Source organism: Trachypithecus francoisi, unplaced genomic scaffold (assembly GCF_009764315.1).
Source record: "Trachypithecus francoisi isolate TF-2019V2 unplaced genomic scaffold, Tfra_2.0 Lachesis_group14, whole genome shotgun sequence".
NCBI classification, from domain to species: domain Eukaryota; kingdom Metazoa; phylum Chordata; class Mammalia; order Primates; family Cercopithecidae; genus Trachypithecus; species Trachypithecus francoisi.
The window spans coordinates 55,618,582-55,645,202 of record NW_022681459.1 but is presented as its reverse complement, the minus strand read 5'-3'; the positions used below and the strand labels follow the sequence as shown (position 1 = coordinate 55,645,202).

At 55.3% G+C, this 26,621-nt stretch overlaps 1 protein-coding gene across 3 annotated transcripts in view; it reads right to left on the bottom strand.

Moving 5' to 3' along the window:
- The window catches only part of CELSR1 (cadherin EGF LAG seven-pass G-type receptor 1), a 186,205-nt gene that overhangs the window by 5,051 nt on the left and 154,533 nt on the right, over window positions 1-26,621 (bottom strand). For all 3 annotated transcript variants that reach the window (XM_033233563.1, XM_033233562.1, XM_033233561.1), the window contains exons 17-29: window positions 26,045-26,139; window positions 24,330-24,539; window positions 21,447-21,630; window positions 19,868-20,011; window positions 17,502-17,706; window positions 16,470-16,637; window positions 14,286-14,412; window positions 10,395-10,595; window positions 6,136-6,310; window positions 3,293-3,405; window positions 2,767-2,846; window positions 1,066-1,192; window positions 354-482 (exon numbers count right to left, since the gene is read on the bottom strand). In XM_033233563.1, the coding sequence (XP_033089454.1) occupies window positions 354-482; window positions 1,066-1,192; window positions 2,767-2,846; window positions 3,293-3,405; window positions 6,136-6,310; window positions 10,395-10,595; window positions 14,286-14,412; window positions 16,470-16,637; window positions 17,502-17,706; window positions 19,868-20,011; window positions 21,447-21,630; window positions 24,330-24,539; window positions 26,045-26,139 (1,958 nt within the window). The remainder of the gene's footprint in view (window positions 1-353; window positions 483-1,065; window positions 1,193-2,766; window positions 2,847-3,292; window positions 3,406-6,135; window positions 6,311-10,394; window positions 10,596-14,285; window positions 14,413-16,469; window positions 16,638-17,501; window positions 17,707-19,867; window positions 20,012-21,446; window positions 21,631-24,329; window positions 24,540-26,044; window positions 26,140-26,621) is intronic.

Sequence of the window (26,621 nt, the reverse complement as noted above, 5' to 3'; positions counted from 1 at the left end):
GCAGACAAGAGCCTCCTGGCAGTGGAAAGGAGCACATCCTGGCCCACGCTGTGGTCAGGGGTTGCTGCCCTCCCCACAGCCACTGCTTCTGGTCAGGGTCCTCGGGGGTCCTGGCCCCCTCTTTCTAAGGCCTGGAAAAGCAGGGCTAGGATGCGACCGAGGGCCCATCTGGCCGATTCTATCACTTTCTGGTTCTGATGCCGGCAGCCATACCGTGCTCCATGGGCGGCTCTGCCATCCCCACCATGAGGGGCACACAGGCCGCAGGGCTGGGGCTCACGCGCAATACTCCTCCCCCACCACTCAAGATGCTGCGCAGCTCCCAGTCCTGCGGTGTCCCCGGTGCCTCGTACCGTCAGCAGGGTGGCCCTGGTGGTGGTGGTGGAGTCCTCCAGGTGTAGCTTCCTCCCGCCGAGCACACCCTTCAGATGCTTCCGGACCTCCTGGTTAAGCACGCAGTGGAAGAGGAGGACGAAGGGGCCCTGGAGGGAGAAAGGCGGGGTCAGCACCTGCCCTTAGGCGCCCCAGCACAGATGCACACACAGCCTTGAGTGCACACCGCCAGGCCGCCGGGCCCAGGACACGGCCAGGCCTCCCCTCCTTAGGGACTGCTGCTTTCTCGGGGGCAGGTTGAGGAGCTCAGAAACTGAGATGCCTGGGCTGGGCCCCCGGTGTGCTGGAGGCATTGAGGGCCCCAGCTCAGACCAGAGTCTTCTGGGCACTCCTTCCACAGCCCTCGGGGCCCTCTGGTGTCCCCGCTGTGTCGTAAGTCCACTTGCTGGTCAGCCCTTAGTATGACCCGAAATGGCCACTTCTGATCCCTGGAGACACAAGTGGACTTGTGCTGGCCTGGCACTGGGGTCATCGTCCCCAAACACAGTGGGGAGGAGGCACCAAGCCCTGTGCTGGCTGCAAAAGGGACTGAGTCCTTGCAGCCACAGGAGGATCCCACGCGAGGCCCAGGCTGGGCTGGTTTGAGACCGCAGGCCTCCACTGCCTTGCATCACAGCAACGGTGCCACGGCGGCCAGGCAGGGGCGCCACAGGCAACTCCGCCGCCACCTACCTGTAAGCCACTGAAGATGGCGAAGAGGTAGTGGAAGCTCAGTGCATCGCGGTTCACAGCCAGCAGCCCCAGCAGCCAGGTGGCGCTGATGAGCAGCAGCAGGAGGAAGGCGGTCCTCAGCAAGGAGCTGCGGGAGGGCAGGATCAGGCCTGTGCCCACCGTTACCACCTGCTCCCTTCCTCCCTCCCTCCCTCTCTGCACATCCGCCCGTCTATCTGTCCGTCCACTTGTCCATCCAGCCATCATCCACCTTGCTCCCTTCCTCCCCTCCTAGCCAGGAACGGACTCATCCGGGAACCAGACAGAGCTCGTGTTAGTGGGGATGGTGGTGGAATAAATTAGGAAGTAAATAAATGAGAAAGCAGGAGCCAAGACGACTACACTAGGCCAGGGGGCCTGAGCCACGCCCATGGCTGTGCTAGCTCCTGTGACACACCTGTGGAGAGGCGAGAGGAAGAGCCCAGGGCCTGCCCTTGACGAGCTGTGACCCTGCAAGCAGCTTCCTGAGCTCTGCCTCAGTCTCCCCATCTGTAAAAGGGGAAGACAAAGGCGCATCCCCTCCCAGGGTTCAGAGGGGATGGAGTGAATCAGGGTGACAGAGCCTGCAGGTCCACAGGTGAGGGATAGCACTCAAGATAAGGAACGGACAAGGTCCCAGACCCCCCGTGTAACCCCCACATGCAGCCTTCCAGGCCACTCATCACCCTCCCTCTCCATCCTCCTGGGCCGGGAGCCTCACACTCCTCCTGGCAACCCAGCCTCTGTGCAAGCATTCTCCCTTCGCCCATCCCTGGCTCAGTCCCATCTCTGTCAGGTCACCAGCAGCTGCCAGGTCATCAGGGGCCACCTGGTTGTCTGACAGATGCCCCTGTCATCCCCTCCCGACCCTGTCATGGCTCCTGAACGCTGTGCTGAGTCCTCCCACAGTGCCACCTGCCCCTCTGGGGGCCTCGGAGGTTCCCTCCGTGCTGGGCCCCTGTTACGCTGCACCCTCCGATGGTGGGGCTGGGAGGTCTCCTCCACTCCAGTGGCCCCAGCAACACGCGCAACACCCTCATCAACCATCAGAAAGTTCCATCTCCCCCACCCTACCCATTTCCACCCTGGTGATTTCAGGCAGCCCAACACTTCCATGCCAGGCAGAAGGGACTAAGGCCCAGGGTTGGCTGCCGGCCCCTTCTCCTCAGCTAATTTCCCCAGTCCCCTCCCCTCAGCTAACCTCCCCCAACTCCCCTCCCCTCCCCTCAGCTAACCTCCCCCAACTCCCCTCCCCTCAGCTAACCTCCCCCAACCCCCTCCCCTCAGCTAACCTCCCCCAACTCCCCTCCCCTCCCCTCAGCTAACCTCCCCCACTCCCCTCCCCTCAGCTAACCTCCCCCAACCCCCTCCCCTCAGCTAACCTCCCCCAACTCCCCTCCCCTCAGCTAACCTCCCCCAACCCCCCTCCCCTCAGCTAACCTCCCCCAACCCCCCTCCCTTCAGCTAACTTCCCCTAACCCCCCTCTCCCCTCAGCTAACCTCCCCCAGCCCCTGCAGATGCAATGTGGGAAACCTCTCTCGAGCCCTGGTGCTCACTCAGGCTGCCCACAGCCCTCCCCCATGAGGCCCACATGCCCTCGTGGGGCCCCAGCCCAGAGACTGGACATCGGGGTCTCAGGGCCCAGCTGACATGGCTGGTCAGTCAAGTTCAGCCCCACTTACACGATCCCTTTTTTCCCATAATAATGGTGTTTTCTTTGGCAGGAAACCTTTGCAGATAGGACAGAAGTGACTGTGTTGATCTGAAAACAAAACAAGCCGATGGATGTCAGGTGGCGGACTCTTTAGTCTTGTCACTGCAGACCTCCAACTGCCACAAGCACCTGAAGCCCTTTGCCCTGCATCTCAGGGAGGGGTGGCTGGGTGAGGAGGACCCGAGCCTTGGCCTGTGGGGCCAAGCACACCTGTCCACCCACTGCCCCACAGGGCCCACCACACACAGCCTGCCTGTGCGGGACCCTCCTGGGTGCTGGACGCAGACGGTCTCATGCGGACACGACGTGAGCCCCGAATCCACAATCAGAGGGTGAGGTCAGGGAGGGGCCTGGCGGCTTTGCTGTCACAAGATGGCCCTTCCTGCCCTGCTTTGGCTGCTCAGAGGAGTTGGTGGCCCCAGGCAGCCCAGAACAGTCCTTCCAGCTGACGCATGCTCGGAGCACGCGGACTCCCATGAAGGCCCCACACTCACAATTATAACGGCTCCGATGGGCCCCGCAAAGCTCCAAATCAGCGTGTCTTGCAGGGACAGCCAGCAGAAGTCCGGGTTTCCGTAGCCCTGGGGGTCCAGGCCGACTGCCAGTCCTGAACACAGCGGGCAGGAAGGGAAGGGTGAGGGCCACGTGCCCAGTGGCCACCCCATGCCAAGGACCAGCCAGGGTGGGGTGAAATGGGGGACTCAGCATGTCCCTTCTTGGAGGAAAGAGCAAGGAGTTTGGGGAGCCAGCCCGGGGACCCTCTGGGCACAGTCTCTCCGTGTGGGGTCTCAGGCTCACCGGCCCGGGTGGCAGAGGCCTATCTGGGCCAGGGGCTGCTGAGGAAGACCAGAGACCCTGGACGGTGGCAATGACATGGTGCAGGAGGGATCACGAAGGCAGACGGTGCTTGGGAGGGCCCTGCCAGCTGGGCCATGTAGAGGTCAGAAAAGGCTGTGATGGACCCAAGGTGCAAGGAATGAGGCCCCGAAACAGATGGAGGACGGCGTCACGTATGGAGGCCATATGTGAGTGGATCGGGGACACATACACCCCCATACCACATCCAACCATGTGCACATGCCATACACACGTACATACCCTATACACATGCATGCACACACACACGTGTGCAGACACGCATCGCAGATATACATACCATACACGTGTACACTACACATACCCCCGAAACTGCCTCAGCACTGGGCTTGCTATGTGAGCTGCCTGTTTAGATAGGGGAAGAAACACTGAAGCAGTCGCCACTCCTAACCATCGTGTGACAAGCCAGATCCGCCTGTCCATGCAGAGCATCAACCAGCAGGTGTGACCTGGTCTTTCTGTGCCCCTCGCCCCACCTTGGCCTAGGCTATGCTCCTCCCCATTCTCCTTAAATATTTAAAAGATCCCGGCTCCCTGCTGCTTAACACCCTCCAGGACTTCCCACTGCCCTTTGGAGGAGCCAGTTAACCAGGACTACCGAGGACAGTCAGGGAAGCCCCAGACGGCCGGGCGAGGCAGCGGCCACTGACCAGTATCTGCAGCTCAGTCTGAGGCTCCCCGGGAGTTATTTTAAGATCTTGTGCGAGACAGACCTAAGTGTTAAACAAAACAAAACAAAACAAAACCTGTTTTTAAAGCAAGTAGGAAACGTGAGCTATCTGGACTTAGAATCGAAAGGGCAGAGGCATCGCAGAGACCTGCTCTGCCTGGGCATCGAGGTAGCTTTTACACAAAGCCATACGAGGCCCTTTCTAGGCCACATTCATCATCTCAGCGTCTCTCACAGTAAGCACCTAATCTAGGCAAGGTATGGCCTGTCACGTCAGGAAGTGGCGGCTGCTACCCCGCCCACCCTGCCCCCACCTCAGCGGCCCTGGGGGGAGGTGAAAAGCTTCTTCAGGGTCCCTTGGAGTAAGGGAGATCAGTCACATCAGAACACCCTAGCCAGAAGCCTGCCTAGTTGGAGGCTGGTCAGTGACGTCGCTGTGCAGACCAGGACAGTCCAGCAAGTGACCATGGCACTGGCCCCAGGGTGGCTGCTGGGTGCTGCCCTGGGGGCAACTCCCCCCCTCCACCCCAGTGACTCTGGCCTCAGACTGCGTCTAATCCCCAGAACCCAGGGATTACCCAGGAAAAGGGGTTCTTCTTCTTGTGAATAAAGGTAGATCTTTCTCAGTAGGGAGCAAACTGACTTTGATTTTTAGCAAAACGTGTGCTGAGGAAGTACTGTTTGTTCTACTCACTGATTCACTATTTATTCATTCATCCACTCACTCATCACACCCATGCATTGCACCCACCCAGCCACTTAATTTCACTGTCATCCATTAGCTACCAATCCATCCACCCACCCATTTCATCCATCCCTCCATCCATCCTATTCATCCACTCACTTATCCCATCCATCCATCCACCCATCCATCCATCTACTCACTCATCTCTCCATCCCTCCATCCATCCACCTATTCATTCACTCACTTATGCAATCCATCCATCCACCTATTTCTCCATCCCTCCATCCACCCACCCACCCACCCATCCATCCATCTGCTCACTCACTCATTCCTCCATCCACCCACTCACCCCACCCATCTATCATCTACCCACTCACTCAATCCCCACCATCCACCCACCCACCCACCCTATCCACTCACTCACCCCTCCACCCATCCATCCACTCACTCACCCCTCCACCCATCCATCCATCCTCTCACCCCCATCCATCTATCCATCCACTCACTCCTCATCCATCCATCTCGCTCACCCCTCTCCATTTATCCACTCGCTCACCCCATCTATCCATCCACTCACTCACCCTCCATCCATCCATCTACTGACTCATCCATCCATCCACTCACTTACCCCCCGATCCATTCATCCATTCACCCCTCATCCATCCAGCCACTCACTCACCCCCCATCCATTCAGCCACTCACTTACCCCCCCATCCATCCATCCATCTACTCACCCCCCATCCATCCATTCATCCTCTCACTCACCCCCCCATCCATCCACCTGCCCACTCATTCACTCACTTGCTCTTCCCTCCATCCCTCCCGTGCATAGACGTGGAACTTTTGTCTGTTAGGTGCTGCAGAAATAACCCTGAACAGACCTGGACCCAGCTCTCAAGGAGCTCACACCTTACAGAAGACGTTGCCCCAGGTGTCTGCAATTGCCCCTGTGCGTGCAGACAAGTATGCAGGGCCGGGGCCTCCTCTGCTGGGGGCTGGACAAGCATTGGGGCTGGGCAGGGAAGAGAAAGGAGGACAGCTCTCCTGCACAGCTGGGTCTTTTGGAAATCTGTGTTTTTACGCAGGGCCACTCTGTGCATCCTCACCTGTGACAATGGCCGGGATGCCCCAGCCCACGACGTAGTAGAACCGCATGGGCCCCGTGTCGATGTTGCGTGCCTCAGTCAGCATGCGGTAGACATGCAGGCTCTCCACGAGGGTCCAGGCAAAGGTGCTCATGTAGATGTAGTGGAGGAGGATGGCGACCACCGTGCACAGGAACTGCGCAGGGAGGGGCCGGACTCAGCGAGGGCTCCTGCATCCCAGGCTGAGGCCAAACAGGCATGAGGGAGGGGTGGGGGGTGGGAGAGCTAACAATTCGGACCACTCTACGTGTCTGTCCTCAGCTGAGCAGGGCTACGTGTCTGGCCAATGGCTGAGAGCCAGGAATTGAAAATCAACATCCATGGGGCAGCTGAGCCAGCAGGTGAGCGAGCCCTGCCTGTCTGGACACAGAAAGCGGCATGAGAATGACAGCGAGACCAGCTCCGAGGCCACAAACACAAACCTAGTCCCACACGCCCCGGAACTGCACTTGAAGATGTGGCCCTGGGGCAGCTTCACACCCAGTGCTCAGGGAGGGGCAGCTTCACACCCAGTGCTCTGGGAGGGGCAGCTTCACACCCAGCTCTCTGGGAGGGGCAGCTTCACACCCAGCACTCAGGGAGGGGCAGCTTCACACCCAGTGCTCAGGGAGGGGTGGGGGCAGCTTCACACCCAGCGCTCTGGGAGGGGCAGCTTCACACCCAGCGCTCTGGGAGGGGCAGCTTCACACCCAGCGCTCTGGGAGGGGCAGCTTCACACCCAGTGCTCTGGGAGAGGCTGCCCCAATCAGTGCTCCCAAAGCTGCCGCCAGCTGGGAGAGGATGGCAGGCTCCCCTCCGGGTCCCCGGAGGCTGAACCAGCCAAATGGGAGATGGGGGAGAGAGGGAGATGGGGGAGAGGGGGAGAGGGAGATGGGGGAGAGGGAGATGGGAGCACTGGGAGGGTCCCACCCCAACCCCACTCCGACCCCACTCCCAGCCGGCCTGCTCTGGACACACTGTCTAATCCTCAGTAACCATCCCATCAGTCCACTCTACCAGGGGGTCCCAGGGAGACAGCCTTTAACAGACAAAAAGCTTAGGAGGAGAAGGAGTGCCCCCACCTCAGCCCCAGGCTGAAGGCCACTTTGCTCAGACACCGGATCATGGCACCCCAAGGGCGCCCCTGTTGCCACATCAGCCTTGAAGGGCCAGCCACCCTCCAGGAACAATGCTCCGAGGTGGGAGGGCCCAGGTCAGCATCCCATCTGTCAGATACGGAACAGAGCGGGAACCAAAGCAGAGAACCCAGGCTCAAGCTATGCCAGAGGCAGGCCCTTGGCCTCAGACCACACGCTCGACGTCAGGAAACAAGGCACCAGCGTGTGGCTGGTGAACCCTACACCAAACACCCCAGTTTCCTGAATGGAAATCACGCTGGCTTAGGAAAAGGAAGGGGGCAAGAAGGTTGGTTGGCTGGATGGCTGCTTTAAATAATGTGAAAAGTAAATCCACAAAACCACCTTCTGAAAACAGAAACTGCGAGGACTGTGCCATCCTGGCTGCAGCAGGGTTGTACCTGCTTGCCTAACCAACGTACCACCTTTTCCAGAAATACAACAAAGACAAAAGCGGATGCATAATAAATCATTTCAGCCTGCCAGCGCTCTGAGAGATGAAAAACCTCGCCCAGAGATAGGATTGTGGGTTTACAAAAAAACCATAAAGCCCAGGCACGCTGCCAAGCCCCCAGAACGCGGCCGGGGCGCCCTTTCCTTCTCCGTGCTCAGCCGTGCGTGGCTGCCGGGACAGGGCTCACTCCGGCGGGAGATGAGTCAGTGCTGGAACCCAGGGACCGCCTTGGTTTTGCTGGTGGTGTTGAGTTGCAGGGAGTGGCCTGCACAGACTCCCCTCTCCCCCGTTCACGCCACTCAAAAGCACACTAGAGGGGTTTTGAGATGAATCGCACACTTCTCCAGAGCCTTCCTGGTCCAATGCGCGGATGAGAACATGCCCATTGCGCGGATGTGCCTGGCTGCGGGTGTCAAGACCTCCCTCCGCAGCAGCAGCGACTCTGCCATATGGGCCCCGCACCCAGAGCCCCCGCCAGTCCAGGGCCTCAGCCTCGGGGAACACCTGGGAGGCAGTGGGGAAGGTTGGCCCTGGCTGGTCCGACACACGCCTCGGAGCTCGTCCTTTGTGGGCCAGGCCTGGTGCTCCACCTATCGCTGCTGGGAAGCCATGGAGCCTTCTCAAGGGTGACCTGCGAGGTGGGGGTGCCCGCCTTCCCTCTTGAGGTGAGAGGGGTCTGCTCCCACTGCTTGCCATAAAAAAGGAGGGGCAGCTCTGGTCTGCACGTGGCCCTGAGCAGCTCGCTGGAAAGTTCCAGCTTGGTCTTTTTATTCCACTTCCCTTCCCAGGGCCTGTCCACCCCCACAGACACCCTCTCCACCCATGAGTTGGAGGCGGCCTCCCCCGGCTCATGCGGCACAGCTTCCTTGGCCTCCACAGGTGCCCCATCTCACCCGGACCTTGCCTCTCGAAGGTAGTATCTTCATCTACTCATTCTCCCTTCTGGAGACGTCAAAGTCCCCTGACTCCTCCCTTCCTGCCTGCTCCATAATGGGTTGGTCCTGTCCCTCCTTTCTCCCTGTGCCTCCACCCCACCCTTCCAGGCCTGTGCCTTACCATCAGACTGCTCTGATCTTCTGCCTGTCGTCCACGGCTACCAGGCTCCTGTTTCTTTTTCTTTTCTTTTTTTTTTTTTTTGAGACAGGGTCTCACTCTATTGCCCAGGCTATAGTGCCGTGGTGCCATCTTGGCTCACTGCAAACTCTGCCTCCCAGTTTCAAGCGATTCTGGTGTTTCAGCCTCCCAAGTAGCTGGGATTACAGGTGCACACCACTATGCCCAGCTAATCTTTGTATTTTTAGTAAAGACAGGGTTTCACCATGTTGGCCAGGTAGGCCTCGAACTCCTTGACCTCAAGTGATCTGCCTGCCTCGGCCTCCCAAAGTGCTAGGATAATAGGTGTGAGCCAACATGCCAGCCTAATTGTTTCTCATAACATGCCTACAGACTATTTTAGATTTTTCCATGAGATCCTTCATGTTACCTAGTAATGACAGCTTTGTTTCTTCCTTTCTGATCTCTATGTTTTTGTTTTCCTTGTTCATCGCACTGGCAAGGCCGCCCTGCACCACAGTGATTAACAGAGCGGTGAGTGGGCTCCTGACGTTACAGGGGATGCCTCCAGTATCTACCCATTGTTATTTATGTCAACTGTAGGTTTTCTGCAGTTGTCTTTATTAGGTTAAAGTTTCCCCTAGTCCCAGTCTGTTCAAAGGTTTCTTTCTCTTTCTGTTCATTAATGAGCATAACATTAATCAAAATTCTTTTGTACATTCATTTCTGAGAAAAATATTTTTCCCTTAAATGTACTGGTGAGGTAAATGGCATTCACAGATTTTTAAAATATTAAACTATCCTTGCATTCCTAAGATAAACTCAGCCTGGCCATGGTTTTTATACTGCAATGCAAATTCTCTAATGGTGATAGGACTATTCAGGCTTTCTACCTCTTAAATCATTTTGTTTTGTTTTGAGACAGTCTCGCTCTATTGCCCAGGCTGGAGTGCAGTGGTTCCATCTCTGCTCACTGCAACCTCCGCCTCCCAGGCTCAAGCAATTCTCCTGCCTCAGCCTCCTGAGTAGCTGGGATTACAGGTGCCTGGCACCATGCCCAGCTGATTTTTGTATTTTTAGCAGAGATGGGGTTTTACCATGTTGGCCAGGTCTTCCTGACCTCAAGTGATCTGCCTGCCTCAGCCTCCCAAAGGAATCCTGGTGGGATTACAGGCGTGAGCCACTGCACCCGGCCCTTAAATCAGTTTTGGCAAGAGTTGTATTTTCCTGGGGATATACACAAGAATTGCTTGAACCCAGAAGGTGGAGGCTGCAGTGAGCTGAGACCATGCCATTGCACTCCAGCCTGGGTTGACAGAGCAAGACTCTATCTCATTAAAAAAAAAAAAAAAAGAAAAGAAAAGAAAGCGCCCCCCATCTCCCAACAGAGTCAAGGTAGTAAAGTGCTTGGACCTGCCAGTGAATCCCACGTCTCCACCCACAGCCTGTGACATGGCACGTTCCTCAAAGGGCATCTGTGAAGCGGAGGTATGGGTGGTGAGGAGCCAGCCAGGGTGCTTGGAATGGCCAGGAAAAGACTACGGTAGCCGCTCCAAGGTGCGGCCCAGACAGTGGGGAGGGGAGCAGAGTGGCCATACCGGGTTTTCCGTCTGGTTGATCCCAATCACGAACACCAGCTGAGAGAGGAACAGCGCTGCGGCGAGATGCTTGTGAATGCTGTGCAGGTTGGAGTGCAGCGTGCGGACCAGGCTCAGGAGGACGAAGGCCACCAGCAGGGCCACTAGCGACAAGGACACAGCGGCATAGGTGACGATCTTCAGGGGCAGGACCTCCCCGTTCTGTGGGCAGGAGGGTTAAAGGCAGGAGAGAAGGTAAGGGCCAAGACTCAGATCTGGTCGTTGCATAATAGAGACAAATTACACACTTGCTTATTAAATGATCAAAGGTTGGCAGGAACCAGCGTGACTGGGACATGGTTCTCAGGGCGGCACAAAACAAGCACAAAGCGGCAATGAACAGTGTGGGGTGACAACAGGTTCTGGAGGCGGACGGTGGTGATGGCGGCACAGCAACAGGCTGTGCCACCGGCTTAATGCCACTGGCTGTACATTTCAATGGGAAATTGTGTTATGTATATTTTGCCACATTACAAAACAACCATACTGGCCAGGTATGGTGGCTTATGCCTGTAATCCCAGCACTTTGGGAGGCTGAGGCGGGCAGATCACCTGAGGTCAGGAGTTTGAGACCAGCCTGCCCAACATGGTGAAACCCTGTCTTCACTAAAAATACAAAAATTAGCCAGGCGTAGTGGCATGTGTGCCTGTAATCTCAGCTACCCAGGAGGCTGAGGCAGGAGAATCGCTTGAACCCAGGAGGCAGAGGTTGCAATGAGCTGAGATGGCACCACTGCACTCCAGCCTGGGTGACAGAGCAAGACTCCATCTCAAAAAACAACAAAACAAAAAGCAAAAAAAAAAACCAACCCCACAAGTAAATCCTGCTGTCGGGAGGGGCTCAGCCTGTCCACCCAAAATTCTGGGCTAGCAGAAACCTTCCAAAGAGATCCTCAGCTTACGCAAAAGATAAAGGCGTCTCCGCCACAGGTGCACGCAGTACCTCTTGGACTTTCATTTAATCCTATCATGGACTTATTCTTTTGGCTGAAAGACTTAATGCCTGCTTTACAAAGAAAAATGGGTAACTGTGGTAATACCAAGAATGTCATTTCCTTTGTTCAGCAAAAGCTTTTACTGAGCACTTATTGTGTGGCAAAGGTTCTGACAGACCTGCTAAGGGCACCATTTCTTTTTTTTGGAGATGGAGTCTTGCTCTGTCGCCCAGGCTGGAGTGCAGTGTCCTGATCTCGGCTCACTGCAAGCTCTGCCTCCCGGGTTCAAGCAGTTCTCGTGCCTCAGCCTCCTGAGTATCTGGGACTACAGGTGTGCACCACCACGCCCAGCTAATTTTTCTATTTTTAGTAGAGACAGGGTTTCACCATGTTGGCCAGGCTGGTCTTTAACTCCTGACCTCAGGTGATCTGCCCGCCTTGGCCTTCCAAAGTGCTGGGATTACAGGAGTAACCCACTGCGCCTGGCCTCCAAGGGCATCATTTCATATCATCCTTAGATCACAGCTATGAGGAGGGTGTGAAATGCAACCCTCATCTTCCAGGTGAGAAAACCAATGCTTAATGAAGCTATAACAACCTGCCGGAAGTCAAACAGCTGGGCAGGGGCGGAACTTCAGGTTTCGGTTATGTGGACTGGCAGGCTCGATGCTTCAGACTGCCACAGCGCTGGACACCTGTACCCTTCCTATCTGTTCTGTTTTACCTACTTATCCCTCAATATGACATGTTCTATCAGCGGATGGATGTCCTGTCCCAGCTGCACATGTCTCTATCATAGCTCGCTATATGGAATTACTTTTTAAACTTCCAGATCCCTTATTATACATTTCTTTTTTTCTTTCTGAGACAGAGTCTGCCTCTGTTGCCCAGGCCGGAGTGAAGAGGCACAATCTAGGCTCACTGCAGCCTCCGCCTCCTAGGCTCAAGCCATCCTCCTACCTCAGTCTGCCCAGTAGCTGGACTATAGGCAGGCGCCACTATGCTGGGCTAATTTTTGTATTTTTGGTAGAGACAGGGTTTCACAGTGTTGCTCAGGGTGGTCTCGAACTTGTAAGCTCAAGTGATCTGCCCGCTTCAGCCTCCCAAAGTGCTGGGATTATAAGTGTGAGCCAGCGCACGCAACCTTATTATGCATTTCTTACAGGTAGTACACTTTAAAAAAAAAAAAAAAAAAAGGCTGGGGTCAGGAGTTCAAGACCAGCCTGGCCAACATGGTGGAACTCCATCTCTACTAAAAATAAAAAAATTAGCCAGGCGTGGTGGCGGGAGCCTGTAATCTGAGCTACTTGGGAGGCTGGGACAGGAGAATCGCTTGAATCTAGGAGGCGGAGGTTGCAGTGAGCTACAGTTGCACCACTGCACTTCAGCATGGGAGACAACAGCAAACACCGTCTCAAAAAACAAAAAGCAAAAAAGGAAAATGGTGCTAAAATATACGTGCCATAAAACGTTACCATCTTGGCCACTTTGAAGTGTGCAGTTCAGCAGTGTGTATGTTCACGCTGCTGTTTTCTGTGCTTTTACAAACCAAGACACCTGTCTAAGACCCAGGTCCCTGGGGAGTTTCTGCATTTGGGGAACAACAAGCTCTGGTTCTCTAGTAACTTCTGAAGATGTTTACCAAGTGGAGCTACGAGCCGGGAAGCCAGGATCAGGCTGGGCTGGGGAGGCTGAGTGCTCATGGCCCTGGGTCTGGAACTGCCCCTCCCGAGGCTCCTTCAATGCCCTGGGCCCCTGGACATCCCTGGGGCCTGCAGCAGCACCCCAGGCTCCCTCCACTGGCTTGCGGGCTGTTCAGAGACCTCTGGCTTTGGGGCACCCAGGCCATGGGAGCCTTGGACTCTCACTCCAGCCCCCTTTCTTCTGACTCCATTTCAGTTTCCTTGGCCCACATGTCACCCGGCGTCCTGGCCATGAGACAAGCCCCAACCCTGCCCTTAGATGGACAAAGTCCACTAATCACTGACCCCCTCTCCAGGCTGGGTCCTGCTGGGGAGTGCCATTTGCCCATGAAATGGGAGCAGTGGCAGGGCAGCTTCACCTACACATTGCACAGAAGGCCTCTGCCCTCCTCCAGCCCAGCCTGAGGACTGACTCACCCTTCCAAGAATGTGACAGAAACCAGGGCCACTTCACATCAGAAAGCCCTCGGGAAGGACAGTGGCCTGAGCCCTTGAGCCACAGTGCAGCTCTGGGGAGGGGCCGGGGGAGGTCACCCAGGCCTCTGGTTCTGACTCCAAGACACCAGGGTCCCACACAGGCCGAGGCCAGGCTGGCTCCCACGTCCTTCCTGTCTGGGTAACGGGAGGCCAGGACAGCCCTCAGAACACTCCCCAATTCATCTGCAGGCCCACAATGTCCGGCTCACATTCCCAGGCTGCTTAAAATGCCAGAGGTTAAACATTAGCCGCTCAGCCTTTTGTCCTGCGGCCCTGCGTGTGGCCCTGAGGGAGAGTGCCCAGCAGCTGTCACATCCCTTAGGATCAAAGTGAGTGGGGAGCGGCACCATCCAACAGACCCGCTCTGAAGAGAGGGGCAGGTTCCGAGAGCTCCTTGGAGCCTGAGCTTTGGGTCTGCCATTCCGGGATTTAAGGCCTAACCAGGGCTCTCTGAAAACCCTTAGAATGGGGCTTTGTTATGGAAATCCTCGCAGACTCTGGCCAATCCTGGAATATGTGTTTTAATCGGTTGATTTGTTTTGTTCAAAGCGCTTAGAATGGAAGATTTAGTGTGAGGAGGGGCAGCTTTGGGGGTAGGCTCAGCGGGTTTGACGAGGGGCAGGTTTGGGGGTAGGCTCAGCAGGTTTGAGGAGGGGCAGGTTTGCCGCAGTGAGGGGCAGGTTTGGGAGTAGGCTCGGTAGGCTCAGCAGGCACAGTGGCCACAGGAGGATGCCCACCTCACGCCTGGAGATGTCCATGAGCACCGCAAAGCTGGCTGTGTGGCTACACTGGCAGGCGACGTGTGTCCGGTTCCTGGACAGGAGCTCGCAGCCCCGGGCAGACCACCCTCCCGTCCCACTGACGCTGTGGAGAGAAGAGAGAAGGGGCAGGGGTAAGATGGTTCCCTCCACCCGTGAGTCTGTAGGGGGCAGCCTTTGCCCAGCCCTGGGGGCTCCCAGGCCATCCTGTGCCGAAAGCCTGGTACCCTCGCAGGCAGCTCTCCACTGTGTTCCACACCAGGCCCCTGCACCAAAGACAATAGCCACCTGGCTGTAAGAATAGCAGCCTTGCTGCAGCGGAGGCAGGACCACGCGAACAGTCTCCCTTCCCTTCTGTGTCTGGTCAGGGCCTCCAAGGAGCACCCTCTGAAGTTCAAGTTCTACGTGTCATCTAGCAGCAAAACTCAAATGGGGCTGTCTCGCGTCCACCACACGCCCCGCCACTGGAACTACCGGGGTTCACACAGCTGCGATGCACTCCTGTCTCTTTCTGAGGGTGGAGCTTTCAGAAATAACATCTGACCTTCCTCTAACATTTTCACCTTCAGGTTGCACAATGTTTAATGGGGACTGCCCAGAAGCCAGGGCCCCATTATGACTCCCGCCTCACTGATGGGAAGGTCCAAATAACAAGCTGTTACAAGGTGTGCCTCGCCTTCCGACAGGGCCCTGCCCTCGCGCACGCTGGGAAAATCACATAACCTCTCAGATCCTTACTTTGCTAATCTGTAAAATGGGATGTGAATGTGAATACGTCTGGCACCAACTTTACAATGTGGGAATAATAGGTGCAACTTAAAGCAGAGAGCAGGTCATTAGAGCTGCAGCTAATTGGCAGGACGCAGATGAATGCCCGGCACAGACAGCCGGGCCTGACGTCCCCTCGTCGTGAAAGGGGCTCCTTTCTTCTCTCTTGTATAAGCCACAAGTGCCTATTACATTCCAGGTGCCATGCTGGTTGCTTATTAACCAGAACTTGGAAAGCACAGAAGCAGGATAAGAATGAGGCTGGGCTCAACGGGCTTGCTCCCCCCAGCGCCGCCCCCACTCATGGCTCTCTACTGTGCCCAGGGGAACTGTGATGGGGGGAGTGTTCCTGCTGCACAGACGCCCCTAGATGAACAACGTTCAGCAGATTCGAGCCTGACTCACTGAGTCCTGCATGGCATCTCCCCTTCCTGGCACTCCCGCCTGGTGTGTGGAGAGGCAGTGGGCCTTCCCCTCCCTGACTGTGCTCCCATCCCGGCAATAGACCCCTTCCTACCACACCCCAGTTCCAGTGTTTTCTTCTAAACAGAGACAGCAAAAGTGAAAACCGACCAGCAGAGAAAAAGCAAGCTCCCTGTAAAAACACAGCAACTCAAATGTCCACACCTCACGTCAACTCTGCCGCTAAAAAGCAAAACCAAGGCACAAACACTACTGGCTCCAGCAGACGGGAGCCACACCGCGGCGCCGAATCCACAGTCTCACGTGTGGGTGAGAATCACTAATTTTGCATTTTTCTAACTACGAAACGCCTTTCCCTCACTTGAACGGATGCTAGAACACAGACTCTTGTGCACCACCCTCCTGCCTGCGCCACTCTACCGGCTGACTCTCCGATGCTGCTTCTGAAACAGGCCAGATAAACCGTGCTGCGGCCAGGTGTGGCCTCTTGGGGGTAAAGCCAGTCCCCAAAGCTGGACTGTGTCAGCCTCGCGGGCAAGACCGTCAGCAGATAGGCTCCTAGGCCACTCTCTGGGTTCTGTCTCCTGCGTGTGAGCAGAACAGGCCTCTGTCTTATACGGTGGTGAACTGGGCGCTACGCTGGTGTTGGCGGCTGCATCCTGGGAGTCCCGCAGGCGAGGGGCCCCTTCCTGGCTGTCAGCCTTGAGGGATCTCTCTGTGTGCCTGCACCTCTGTGTCTCCATGTGCAGGTCTGTGTGCATCTGTGTGTGGGCATCTGCGGGGCGACTCTGATGTTCCCACAGAAGCAGAGCAGGAGGCTCACTGCCCCACGGGGGGGCTAAAAGGGGAAACACAGACCACAAGAGACAGTCCTCTTGGGGCGCTCTGCCACTGAGCCCCCAACCCTGCGTGTGCACTCTGCCGCGGCAAAGCCCTCACGTGGAGATGCGGGGCTCCCGGAGTCACACTTACGCCAGGGAGTGGTTCCAGAACACGCAGACCGGCTTGGTTCGCTCCTCCACCTCCAGCAGGGCAAACTCCACCAGGACGGGCTTCTCCAGGGGTCTCGGGAGCGGAGCCCCCTCGCTGTACACCAGTGCGCTCACCATCGGGGTATTAATGACGGGCCGGTGAGGCAGCCTGAGGTCAAGAAGCCAGAGCACGGGGACAAACACGGTCAGGAAACATGTGCTTAAATCACTAGCACAAATGCCCTGAGGACACACCACGTCGTGTTTCTAGGGGAGACAGAATCACACTCCGAGAGCTCGGATGCACGGGCCGCACCGCATCTTCGTCCGTACAGCAGGTTTTATCACGGACAGGGCACACAGAGAGATGTGTCCCCTCTGGGTCAAATTGGGACTTCAGAAATTTACAAAGCAAGAGAAGGCACAGGTGCAAAGATGTCACAGCCCATAACAGCTAATGGCAGAAACACAGGAGATGGCTTCAGTGTCCAGCAAAGGACACCAAAATAATGGCAGCTCATGGGGATGAATCAGCGGGTCACTGAGACCCCAGAACCAGGGATGTATCTGGGAAACAGCAGGAAGAAGGTAGAGCCTCGGGCTGCTCCCACCGAGCAGGTCACAAAGCTGCTTCTGGGACATTCATCCTTTCCAGCCAGGACTAGCTGAGCAGCCCTAACCCTGGGGCCAGCAGCATGCACTACCCACGACAGCCTCGGTCAGGTGTGTGGGGACAGAATGGGGTCCCTCTAGGCACAAGATGGGGCATATCAGGGAGGGGGCATTTTCTGGCGGAAACACTGGGATAAGCCCAGGCAAAGGGTGTGGAATGTTCTAGGGTGTAGCGTGCCGTGGCAGCCCCACAACCTCCCTCCAAGGAACACCACAAAGCAACGGTCTCTGTCTCTGGGCCAGGTCACGGGGAAATGTCACTGTGAAGACCTGTGCTTGATCAGGATCAGGATTTTGACTTGTGGAAGCCTCAGGGCCCTCCGAATGGGCCCTCCTCATGTGCCCCGTGCCCAGGCCTTACCGGAGGCTGCGACGGTCGGGGTCGTAGCGCTCGGGCAGGAGCTGCCCCAGGGTGCGGTAGATGATGACCAGAGCGACGGCGAACTGGCCAGCGTCATCAGGATGGCGCCTCCGCCTGCTCATTGGGGCCTCCCTCTCGGTGCCAGGCTCCGGGCGCGGGGTCTGAGGGCTGGTCCTCCGGCCGGCCGGCCTCACCAGGGGGCCTTCTGCAACGTGAGCAGAGCATGAGAACCCCGGCAGGAGCATCTGCATTCCCCAAGACGGCTGTCAGTGCTAGCAGGTGCTTCTCAAAAACCAACAGATGTTCCACAGAAAACAGTACAGCGCATCCTCAAAAAATCAAAAACAGGACTTACCACACGACCCAGCAAGCCCACTTCTGAGTATATACCCCAAAGAACTGCAGGCAGGGACCCAGATACTTCCACGCCCACATTCACAGCAGCACCATCCACACAGGCCAAAAGGTGGAAACAGCCCAGGCATGCGCCAACTGGTGAGTGGATAAACTAAGAGTGGTCCATCCACACAACGGAATGTTACTCAGCCTTCAAAAGGAGGGAAAGTCTGACACTTGCTACAATGCGGGTGAACCTACAGGACGTTCCGCTCAGTGAAATAAGCCAATCACAAAAGGACAAATAGTGTGGGATTCCTCTTATAGGAGGTCCCTAGAGGAGTCAAATTCAAAGACAGAGAGACAGGTGGGCACCAGGGGCTGGGGAGGGGAGTGAGTGTTTTGTGGGCTGGAGTTTCAGATCTGCAGGATGAAGAGTTCTAGAGATGGACCCCTTGAACATGAAGGTATCCGATGCAGTCTGGATGTGTGGCCCCTCCAAATCTCATGTGAAAATGTGATCAGAGTTGAAAACGGGCCTGGTGGGGGGTGTTTGGGTCATGGGTGTGGATCCCCCAGGAATGGCTTGGTGCCCAGCCCTTGGTAATAAGCGAGTTCTCACTCTATTAGTTCCAGAGAGAGCTGGCTGCAATGGAGAGTCGGGGACCTCGTCCTCTCAGTTTCAAGCATGACCCCACATCAGAGTCACCCCTCTTTTTAAGACACGAGATAACATCATATACCTGACAAAATCCATTTACTAACAAGGTTTCCAATTTTAAACTGTCCATTATGGAGTTTACCTTTTCACGTCCTTTTTATTTGGGGAAGTTTTTAGTAATTGTCATGGATCTGTAAAGAAGCACCTTAAGAAAATTCAAAATGTTCCAACTGTTTTGAATTATAATCTCAATCCAGGATTGAAGACTTGTTCATACACAGACAGCATTCTGGCTTTTTTTGTTTTTGTTGTTCTTTGCGGGGAGGGGAAGGTGATTCTAAAATGTCTATTTCTATTTAGAAGCAGCTTTCCCCCCACCAGACAGGTTCTTGCTCTGCTGCCCAGGCTGGGCTGTAGTGGCATAATCACAGCTCACTGCAGCCTCTATCTCCTGGACTCAAGCAATCCTCCTGCCTTAGCCTCCTAAGTAGGTGGGACTACAGGCATGCGCCACCATGCCCAGGTAATTAAACAAAACTTTTTTGGTAGAGATGGGGTTTCCCTATGTTGTCCAGGTTGGTCTTGAATTTCTGGTCTTGAAATTCTGGGTGTCGGCCTCCCAAAGTGTTGGGGTTACAGGCGTGAGCCATCACGCCTGCCTAGAAGCAGCTTTTCACTGCACATCAAAGATAACCAGCTCACACAAAAATTTCAGTTCTTCTTCTCACACTATCAATTACATGGCTGAGTATCCCTTAGCTGAAATGCTTGGGAACATTTTGGAATTTTTTTTTTTTTTTTTTTTGAGAGGGAGTCTACTGTGCAGCCCAGGCTGGTGCACCTCAGCTCACTGCAACCTCTGCCTCCCGGGCTCAAGCAATTCTCATGCCTCAGCCGCCTGAGTAGCTGGGATTACAGGGGCCCGCCACCACAGTGGCTCTTTTCTTTGTATTTTAGACATGCGGTTTTACACCACGTTGGTCAGGCTGGTCTCGAACTGCTGACCTCAGGTCATCTGCCCACCTTGGTCTCTCACAGTGCTGGGATTACAGGTGTGAGCCACCGCACCTGGCCTGGATTTTGATTTTTTTATCGTTTCATACTTATGTTCCAATGAGCACTTCCTTTAAGTGCTCAAGAAGGTTCAGGTTCTGGAGCATTTCAGGTTTCAGGATGAGGATGCTCAGCCTGTACCTAAGCATTTGCACAAAACAACCCTGCTGTCACCAGCAAGACCTGGCACCAGCGAGCACTCGGAACACTCCAGCCCAGAGCTTCAGTGCGCAGTCCCGTGATTCCCGCAGCGGGGGCCTCCCCTCCCTGAACGCTGGGGACTCCGAGGGAAGCAGCAGGTTTCTAACGGTTCTACCTTTTTCTTCAGGTGATTTGAAGAAGTCGGCTGGGAAGGAGACGGAGGACTCCAGCTCCCTGGGGAACTCTTCGTGGATGGCGTCGAACTGCGGGACCCTGGCTCCCGTAAAGTTGAACTTGTCAAAGATGTCGACAGCCAGAACTGGGGGGGACAGTTCCTTTAATCAGACATAACTCCCAGGGCTTTCTTGAACCCTTGGTGTTTTCAAAATGACCACAACTGTCACACTGACACTGGCTGGCCATATTTATTATTTATATTTTATTATTTTTTTTTTTTGAGGCAGAGTCTCGCAGTGTCTCCCAGGCTGGAGCGCAGTGGTGCGATCTCAGCTCACTGCAACCTCCGCCTCCCAGGTTCAAGCAACTCTCCTGCCTCAGTCTCCCAAGTAGCTGGGACTACAGGCAGGCACGACCACGCCTGGCTTTTTGTATTTTTGGTAGATGGGGTTTCATCATGTTGGCCAGGCTGGTCTCAAACTCCTGACCTCAAGTGATTTGCATGTTCTGGCTTCCCAAAGTGCTGGGATTACAGGCATGAACCACCACACTCAGACTATTTACTTATATTTATTTTTTGAGACAGGGCCTCACTCTGTCACCCAGGCTGGAGTGCAGTAGCAGAATCTCAGCTCACTGTAGCCTCATCCTCCTGGGCTCAAGCGATCCTCCCATCTCTGCCTCCTGAGTAGCTGGGAATACAAGAGCATGCTACCACACCTGGCTAATTTTTATTTTATTTTTTTAATAGAGACAGGGTCTCACTATGGCGCCCTGCTGGTCTCAAACTCCTGGGCTCAAGGAATCTGCCCACCTCGGCCTCCCACAGTGCTGGGATTACAAGGTGTGAACTACTACGCCCAGCTGACTGACCATCTTTAGAACAGAATTGACTTCCAACTTCCTGCATCCCACCTGTACCTGCACCTGTCTGCAGCGAGCCTGGAGTGAGGCAGGGCTCTCGACACCCATCCTTCTAGAGTCTCACACTTGAGGGTCTGGAAGGCCTGCTGGACCCCCAAGATCATGGCCCAACATTTTCCAAGCCCAGGACCTGTCCTGTGGGAGCCATGGGTGTGTCATCGCAGACTGTCTTCTCAAAGGCTCCATTTACAGACGACGAAACAGAGGCCTAGCTGCTGAATCTTTTTTTTTTTTTTTTTTGAGATGGAGTCTTGCTCTGTCACCCAGGCTGGAGCGCAATGACGCAATCTTGGTTCACTGCAACCTCTGCCTCCCAGGTTCAGGTGATTCTCTTGCCTCAGCCTCCCGAGTAGCTGGGATTACAGGCATGTACCACCACGCCTGGTTACTTTTTATATTTTTAGTAGAGACGGGTTTCACCATTTTGCCCAGGTTGGTCTCCAACTCCTGACCTCACGTGATCTGCCTGTCTCGGCCTCCCGAAGTGCTAGGATTACAGGTATGAGCCACTGCGCCTGGCCTCAGAATCATTTTTCTAAGAGCATGGCCAAGGGGGGACCAGGAGCCCACCTGCTTCACCCCATGGGGGCCTAGCTCTGGGGAACACCCCTGATGGTAGCAGGGTTCCACCCCCCACGCAGCCAGGGCCTTACTCATGTTGGTGGTGACGATGACAAAGGGACGCAGGTAGGTCCGTCGCACGTTGCGTGCCACGTTGCTGAAGTAGCCCTCGAGGCGCTGGAGCAGCTGTGCCGTGCCACCCTCACTCCGCTGGATCTGCTCCCATGCCGCCCTGGTGGCCGGGGCCAGGAGGGCACTGCCCGAGCGGATGACGTCCTGGTCAGATAGACAGCGCTCAATACTCAGCCTGAGGGGGCCTGGCTCGCGGGACTGAGGGACAGCAGCCCTGAAAGCCTTTGCTTGCCTGATGGGCTCATTCATTCCAGCCCTACACTTCAGATTGTGCTCTTTAATATTAGTGTTTATTTTTATTTATTTATTTATTTTTGAGACAGACTTCCGCTCTTGTTGCCCAGGCTGGAGTACAGTGGCGCGATCTCACCTCACTGCAACCTCTGCCTCCTGGGTTCAAGCAATTCTCTTGCTTCAGCCTCCTGAGTAGCTGGGATTACAGGCACACATGTGCCACCACACCCGGCTAATTTTTGTATTTTTAGTAGAGACGGGGTTTCACCATGTTGGCCAGGCTGGTCTTGAACTCCTGACTTCAGGTGATTCACCTGCCTCGGCCTCCCAAAGTGCTGGGATTACAAGCGTGAGCCACTGCGCCTGGCCTAGCTCCCAAATTTTTTTTTTCAAAAAGTTTATCTTAGGAGGAATAGAAAAACGTTACTAAGCTCATAAAGTATATTAAAATCCAGAGAATTAAAGATGCTTCATATTTTTAGCTTAATTTACTAGATTTACAAGCACTGTTTAAATGCTTGGAAGGTCTGTTTGCTAGCCGAACAACTGAAATACAAAAAGAAAAATCGAATATATAACATATATTAATTCCATTTAAAATACTTAGGGGAATTTCATGGTCTAAGTTTATAAATAGGATCAAACATTAATCAAAGTTGAATTCAAATAGATAAGGAAGTCTGTTTGTTTTGTTTTTGGAGACAGAGTTTCACTTTGTTGCCCAGGCTGGAGTACAGTGGCATGGTCTTGGCTCACTGCAACCTCCGCCTCCCAGGTTCCAGCAATTCTCATGCCTCAGCCTCCCATGTAGCTGGGATTACAGGCGCCCACCACCCCGCCCGGCAGATTTTTTTTGTATTTTAGAAGAGACGGGGTTTCACCATGTTGCCCAGGCTGGTCTCAAACTCCTGGGCTCAGGCAATCTGCCCATCTCGGCCTCCCAAAGTGCTGGGATTACAGGTGTGAGCCACCACGCCCAGCCACAAGTCATTTTTTAATGTGTGATTTTTATAAATCCTGAATCCCATCACATAAACCACAGGGACTGTGGGGGATTCAATGTCAGAGGATGGGACTCTGTCAGAGTGAACCCTGCCAGGGTTTTTTCCACACACACCCCAAGACGCTAAGGCAGGGAAGACATGTGGAGACGCCCCTGGTCATATCAGAAGTCCTCCTGAACCCCACCACGTACAGCAGTGCTGGAACCACCACAACCTGGGCTGAGCAGAGGACCCACATTGAGGCCGCTGTGGACACGTGGGCAGCTCCTCCGAGGGTTACCCTCAGCCTCCGCGCACCCCAGGGTCTATGTGAACAACTGGGTGCAGGCATGAGGCTGTGCTCAGGGGCCTGGGGACCACACCCAAGACAGAAACCAGGGCTGGGCACGTGGCTCATGCCTGTAATCCCGACACTTTGGGTGGCTGAGGCGGGTGGATCACCTGAAGTCAGGAGTTCGAGACCAGCCTGGCCAACACGGTGAAACCCTAACTCTACCAAAAATACAAAAAATTAGCCAGGCATGGTGGTGGGCGCCTGTAATCCCAGCTACTTGGCAGGCTGCGGCAGAAGAATTGCTGGAACCCGGGAGGTGGAGGTTGCAGTGAGCTAAGATCGCACCACTGCACTCCAGCCTGGACAACAGAACAAGACCCAAGACCCCATCTCCAAAAAAAAAAAAAAAAAAAAAAAAAAAGAAACAGAAACCAGGAAGGACACTTGTTTGCAGAGTCACGCGTGGAGAATAAACGCCACTGGCCCGACTCTCAGGCTGGAACTCAAATCCCAGCAAGGGGACCCTGTCTGGTCTCTGGCGTCCTTATGCAGACCGGAAGGTTCCGTGGGGGCCCTGCATGGACTGGAGGCCCTTTGTAGATGAGGAGGTCCCTGAGGGCTCCGTGTGGATGGGTGGGAGGGACAGGGAGTCCCCCGTGGGCTCTTTGTGGACAGGCGCTCCACTGGGGGTCCTGTCTGAAGAGGCCTGCAGTGGAGCCACAAGGAAACTTCTGGAGTCCCCAAGGGCAGTTTCCAAATATCAGGCTGCATGAGCCTCCTCTGCATTCACCCTAAAAAGACACTGCTCAGGGGCTGACAAGTTCCACACACAGAGCTGGAGGGTTGAGGTGGAGGCATGGCCCTCTGAAAGCAGGACCTCAGAGCTGCAGGTGGGGGTGGACATGGGGGCCCACTGCCGGGCCCTGCGCCTTACGAGCTGCGCCTTTGGGCAAACTCCTTAGCTCTCCGTGCCTGTTTCGGTGCCTGTCAAATGGGTGGACAATACTACATCACAGGCTACGTGGAAGGGAGGGGCTGATTCAGGTGGGCCACTTAGAACCCCTCAGAAGCCACTTAGATCACACTACAGGCCCTACTAGGATCACCGGCAAGGCTGTGACCTGCCCGTTTCCTTCCGGAACACTCTGTAGAGCTCGTCAGTTGAGCCAGGTGCTGCACCCGCCACGGCTCACATTTGAGAAATGAGGCGTTGCCTCGGGGATCCCAGACACAACCATCTTCCACAAGCTGAGGTGGATGCCCAGCCCCACAGCGTCTGCCCATGGGTATTCCCGAGTGTCCCCGAGCCAGGGCAGCGGCCACCCTCCTACCTCGTGGAAGTCGGCATCCTGTGTGGCTGCCAGGTCGAAGCCCTGCTGCCAGCTCTCGTGCTGAAGGACGCGGCTCAGCAGCTGGTAGGCCGTGCGCACGTCATTGCCAAAGAGCGTGCCCGTGTGCTGTGTAGCGTTGCGCAGCGCCCTCACCAGCCGCAGGGCCCCGGCACCATCCACCTGTGTCTCGTTGCGGCTCAGCTTCTCATTCTGCAACAGGGAGGTGGTCGCGATGTGTGCAAACCCACTTTGGCTGCTTTCGGTTCCTGCGGTTACTCAGCAACTCACTACTGTCCGGTGCAAGTTTCCTTGTCAGAAAAGAACTTAAAAAAATCCAAAAGCCTGGCTGGGCACGGTGGCTTCTGCCTGTAATCCCAGCACTTTGGGAGGCCGAGGCAGGTAGATCATTTGAGGTCAGGAGTTCGAGATCAGCCTGGCCAACACGGTGAAAACCCGTCTCTACTCTCTATTTTAAAAATACTTGGCCGGGCGCGGTGGCTCAAGCCTGTAATCCCAGCACTTTGGGAGGCCGAGACGGGCGGATCACGAGGTCAGGAGATCGAGACCATCCTGGCTAACATGGTGAAACCCCGTCTCTACTAAAAATACAAAAAACTAGCCGGGCGAGGTGGCGGGCGCCTGTAGTCCCAGCTACTCGGGAGGCTGAGGCAGGAGAATGGCGTGAACCCGGGAGGCGGAGCTTGCAGTGAGCCGAGATTGCGCCACTGCACTCCAGTCTGGGCGACAGAGCGAGACTCTGCCTCAAAAAAAAAAAAAAAAAAAAAAAAAAAAAAAAAAAAAATACTCTGTCGCACTTTGGGAGGCCGAGATGGGCGGATCACGAGGTCAGGAGATCGAGACCATCCTGGCTAACACGGTGAAACCCCGTTTCTACAAAAATACAAAAAAAACCTAGCCGGGCGTAGTGGCGGGCGCCTGTAGTCCCAGCTACTCGGAAGGCTGAGGCAGGAGAATGGTGTGAACCTGGGAGGCGGAGCTTGCAGTGAGCCAAGATCGCGCCACCGCACTCCAGCCTGGCCAACTGACCAAGACTCTGTCTCAAAAAAGAAAAAAAAAATACTCTATGTCTCTATCTTAAAAGTAAAAAATTTAGCAGGGTGTGGTGGTGGGCACCCGTAAGTCCCAACTACTGGGGAGGCTCAGGCAGGAGAATTGCTTGAATCCGGGAAGCAGAGGTTGCAGTGAGCTGAGACCGTGACACTGCCCTCCAGCTTGGGAGATAGAGTGAGACTCCGTCTTCAAAAAAAAAAAAACCAAAAAAAAACCAGAAGCCCAAAAAATGAGCACCGCTGACAGCTAGAACATGGAAAACATGGAAATAAGGGTCTGGTGAGCCAAAGAGGGCTCGGAGAAAGACAGCAAGCAGGAGACATGGGAACAAATGCTATGAAATAGGGCGGGATCAGGGGGCAAATGGAGACAAATGCAGGGACCCTGCGTTTTCAGAACCAAAGACACAGAGCTGGGTCCTCTGGGGGACAGAAGTGCACATGGGGGTGCCCGGCTCAGGTGCCAGTGCCCCCAGGTCCACAGGAACCTGCTGACTCCAGGCTGCGGGCCCGTGGGGCTGTCCCTGCGGCACCACAGCTGCCCTAACCCTCCCCAGCCCAGGAGCCTCGGCCCACACAAACCCTTGCATGCACACACGAACACACACGTGCCCCGTTGAACACGCATCCTCGAGGCGCCCCTACCATGGCCCTGAGGTCCACGAAGGAGATGGTAGTGCAGTTAAAGAGCTCTGGGGGCAGCCAGCCCTTCTCCCCGCTGCAGTGTCGGACCGCATTTCCTAGGGAAGCAGAGCAGGTGTGCAAATCCTGAAACTTAAATTGTTGATCAATGCTTGTGTATTTCAATCCCCAATCCAAATGTACTTAAACACAGAACACCGCGTGGCGGTGAGAACCCCGGGGGGGCTGGAAGGCCAACACCAGCGCCCCTCTTTCATGTCAGGGCCACGGCCGAAGCTGCTCTGACACTGACAACCAGGTGTTTCAGGCGCCCAGCCAACAGGAGCCAGCGCCTCCGAGCAAGTCTGCAAGGAAAGAAATCAGCAACACCATCCGCCGGGCGGCCATGAACCCACGTGCCAGGAATCTGTCTCGGCCAGGCCTTTCTTTGCCTCACTGCACTCCCCAGATGCCCCTCACAGCGTGGACAAAGTCACTGTCCCCATTTCACAGAGGAAATCCAATGCTATAAACAGTGAAGCCATTTGTCCAGGTGCCCCAGCCTGAGCGGCAGAGCAGGGACTGGCTGGGTCTGACTGGC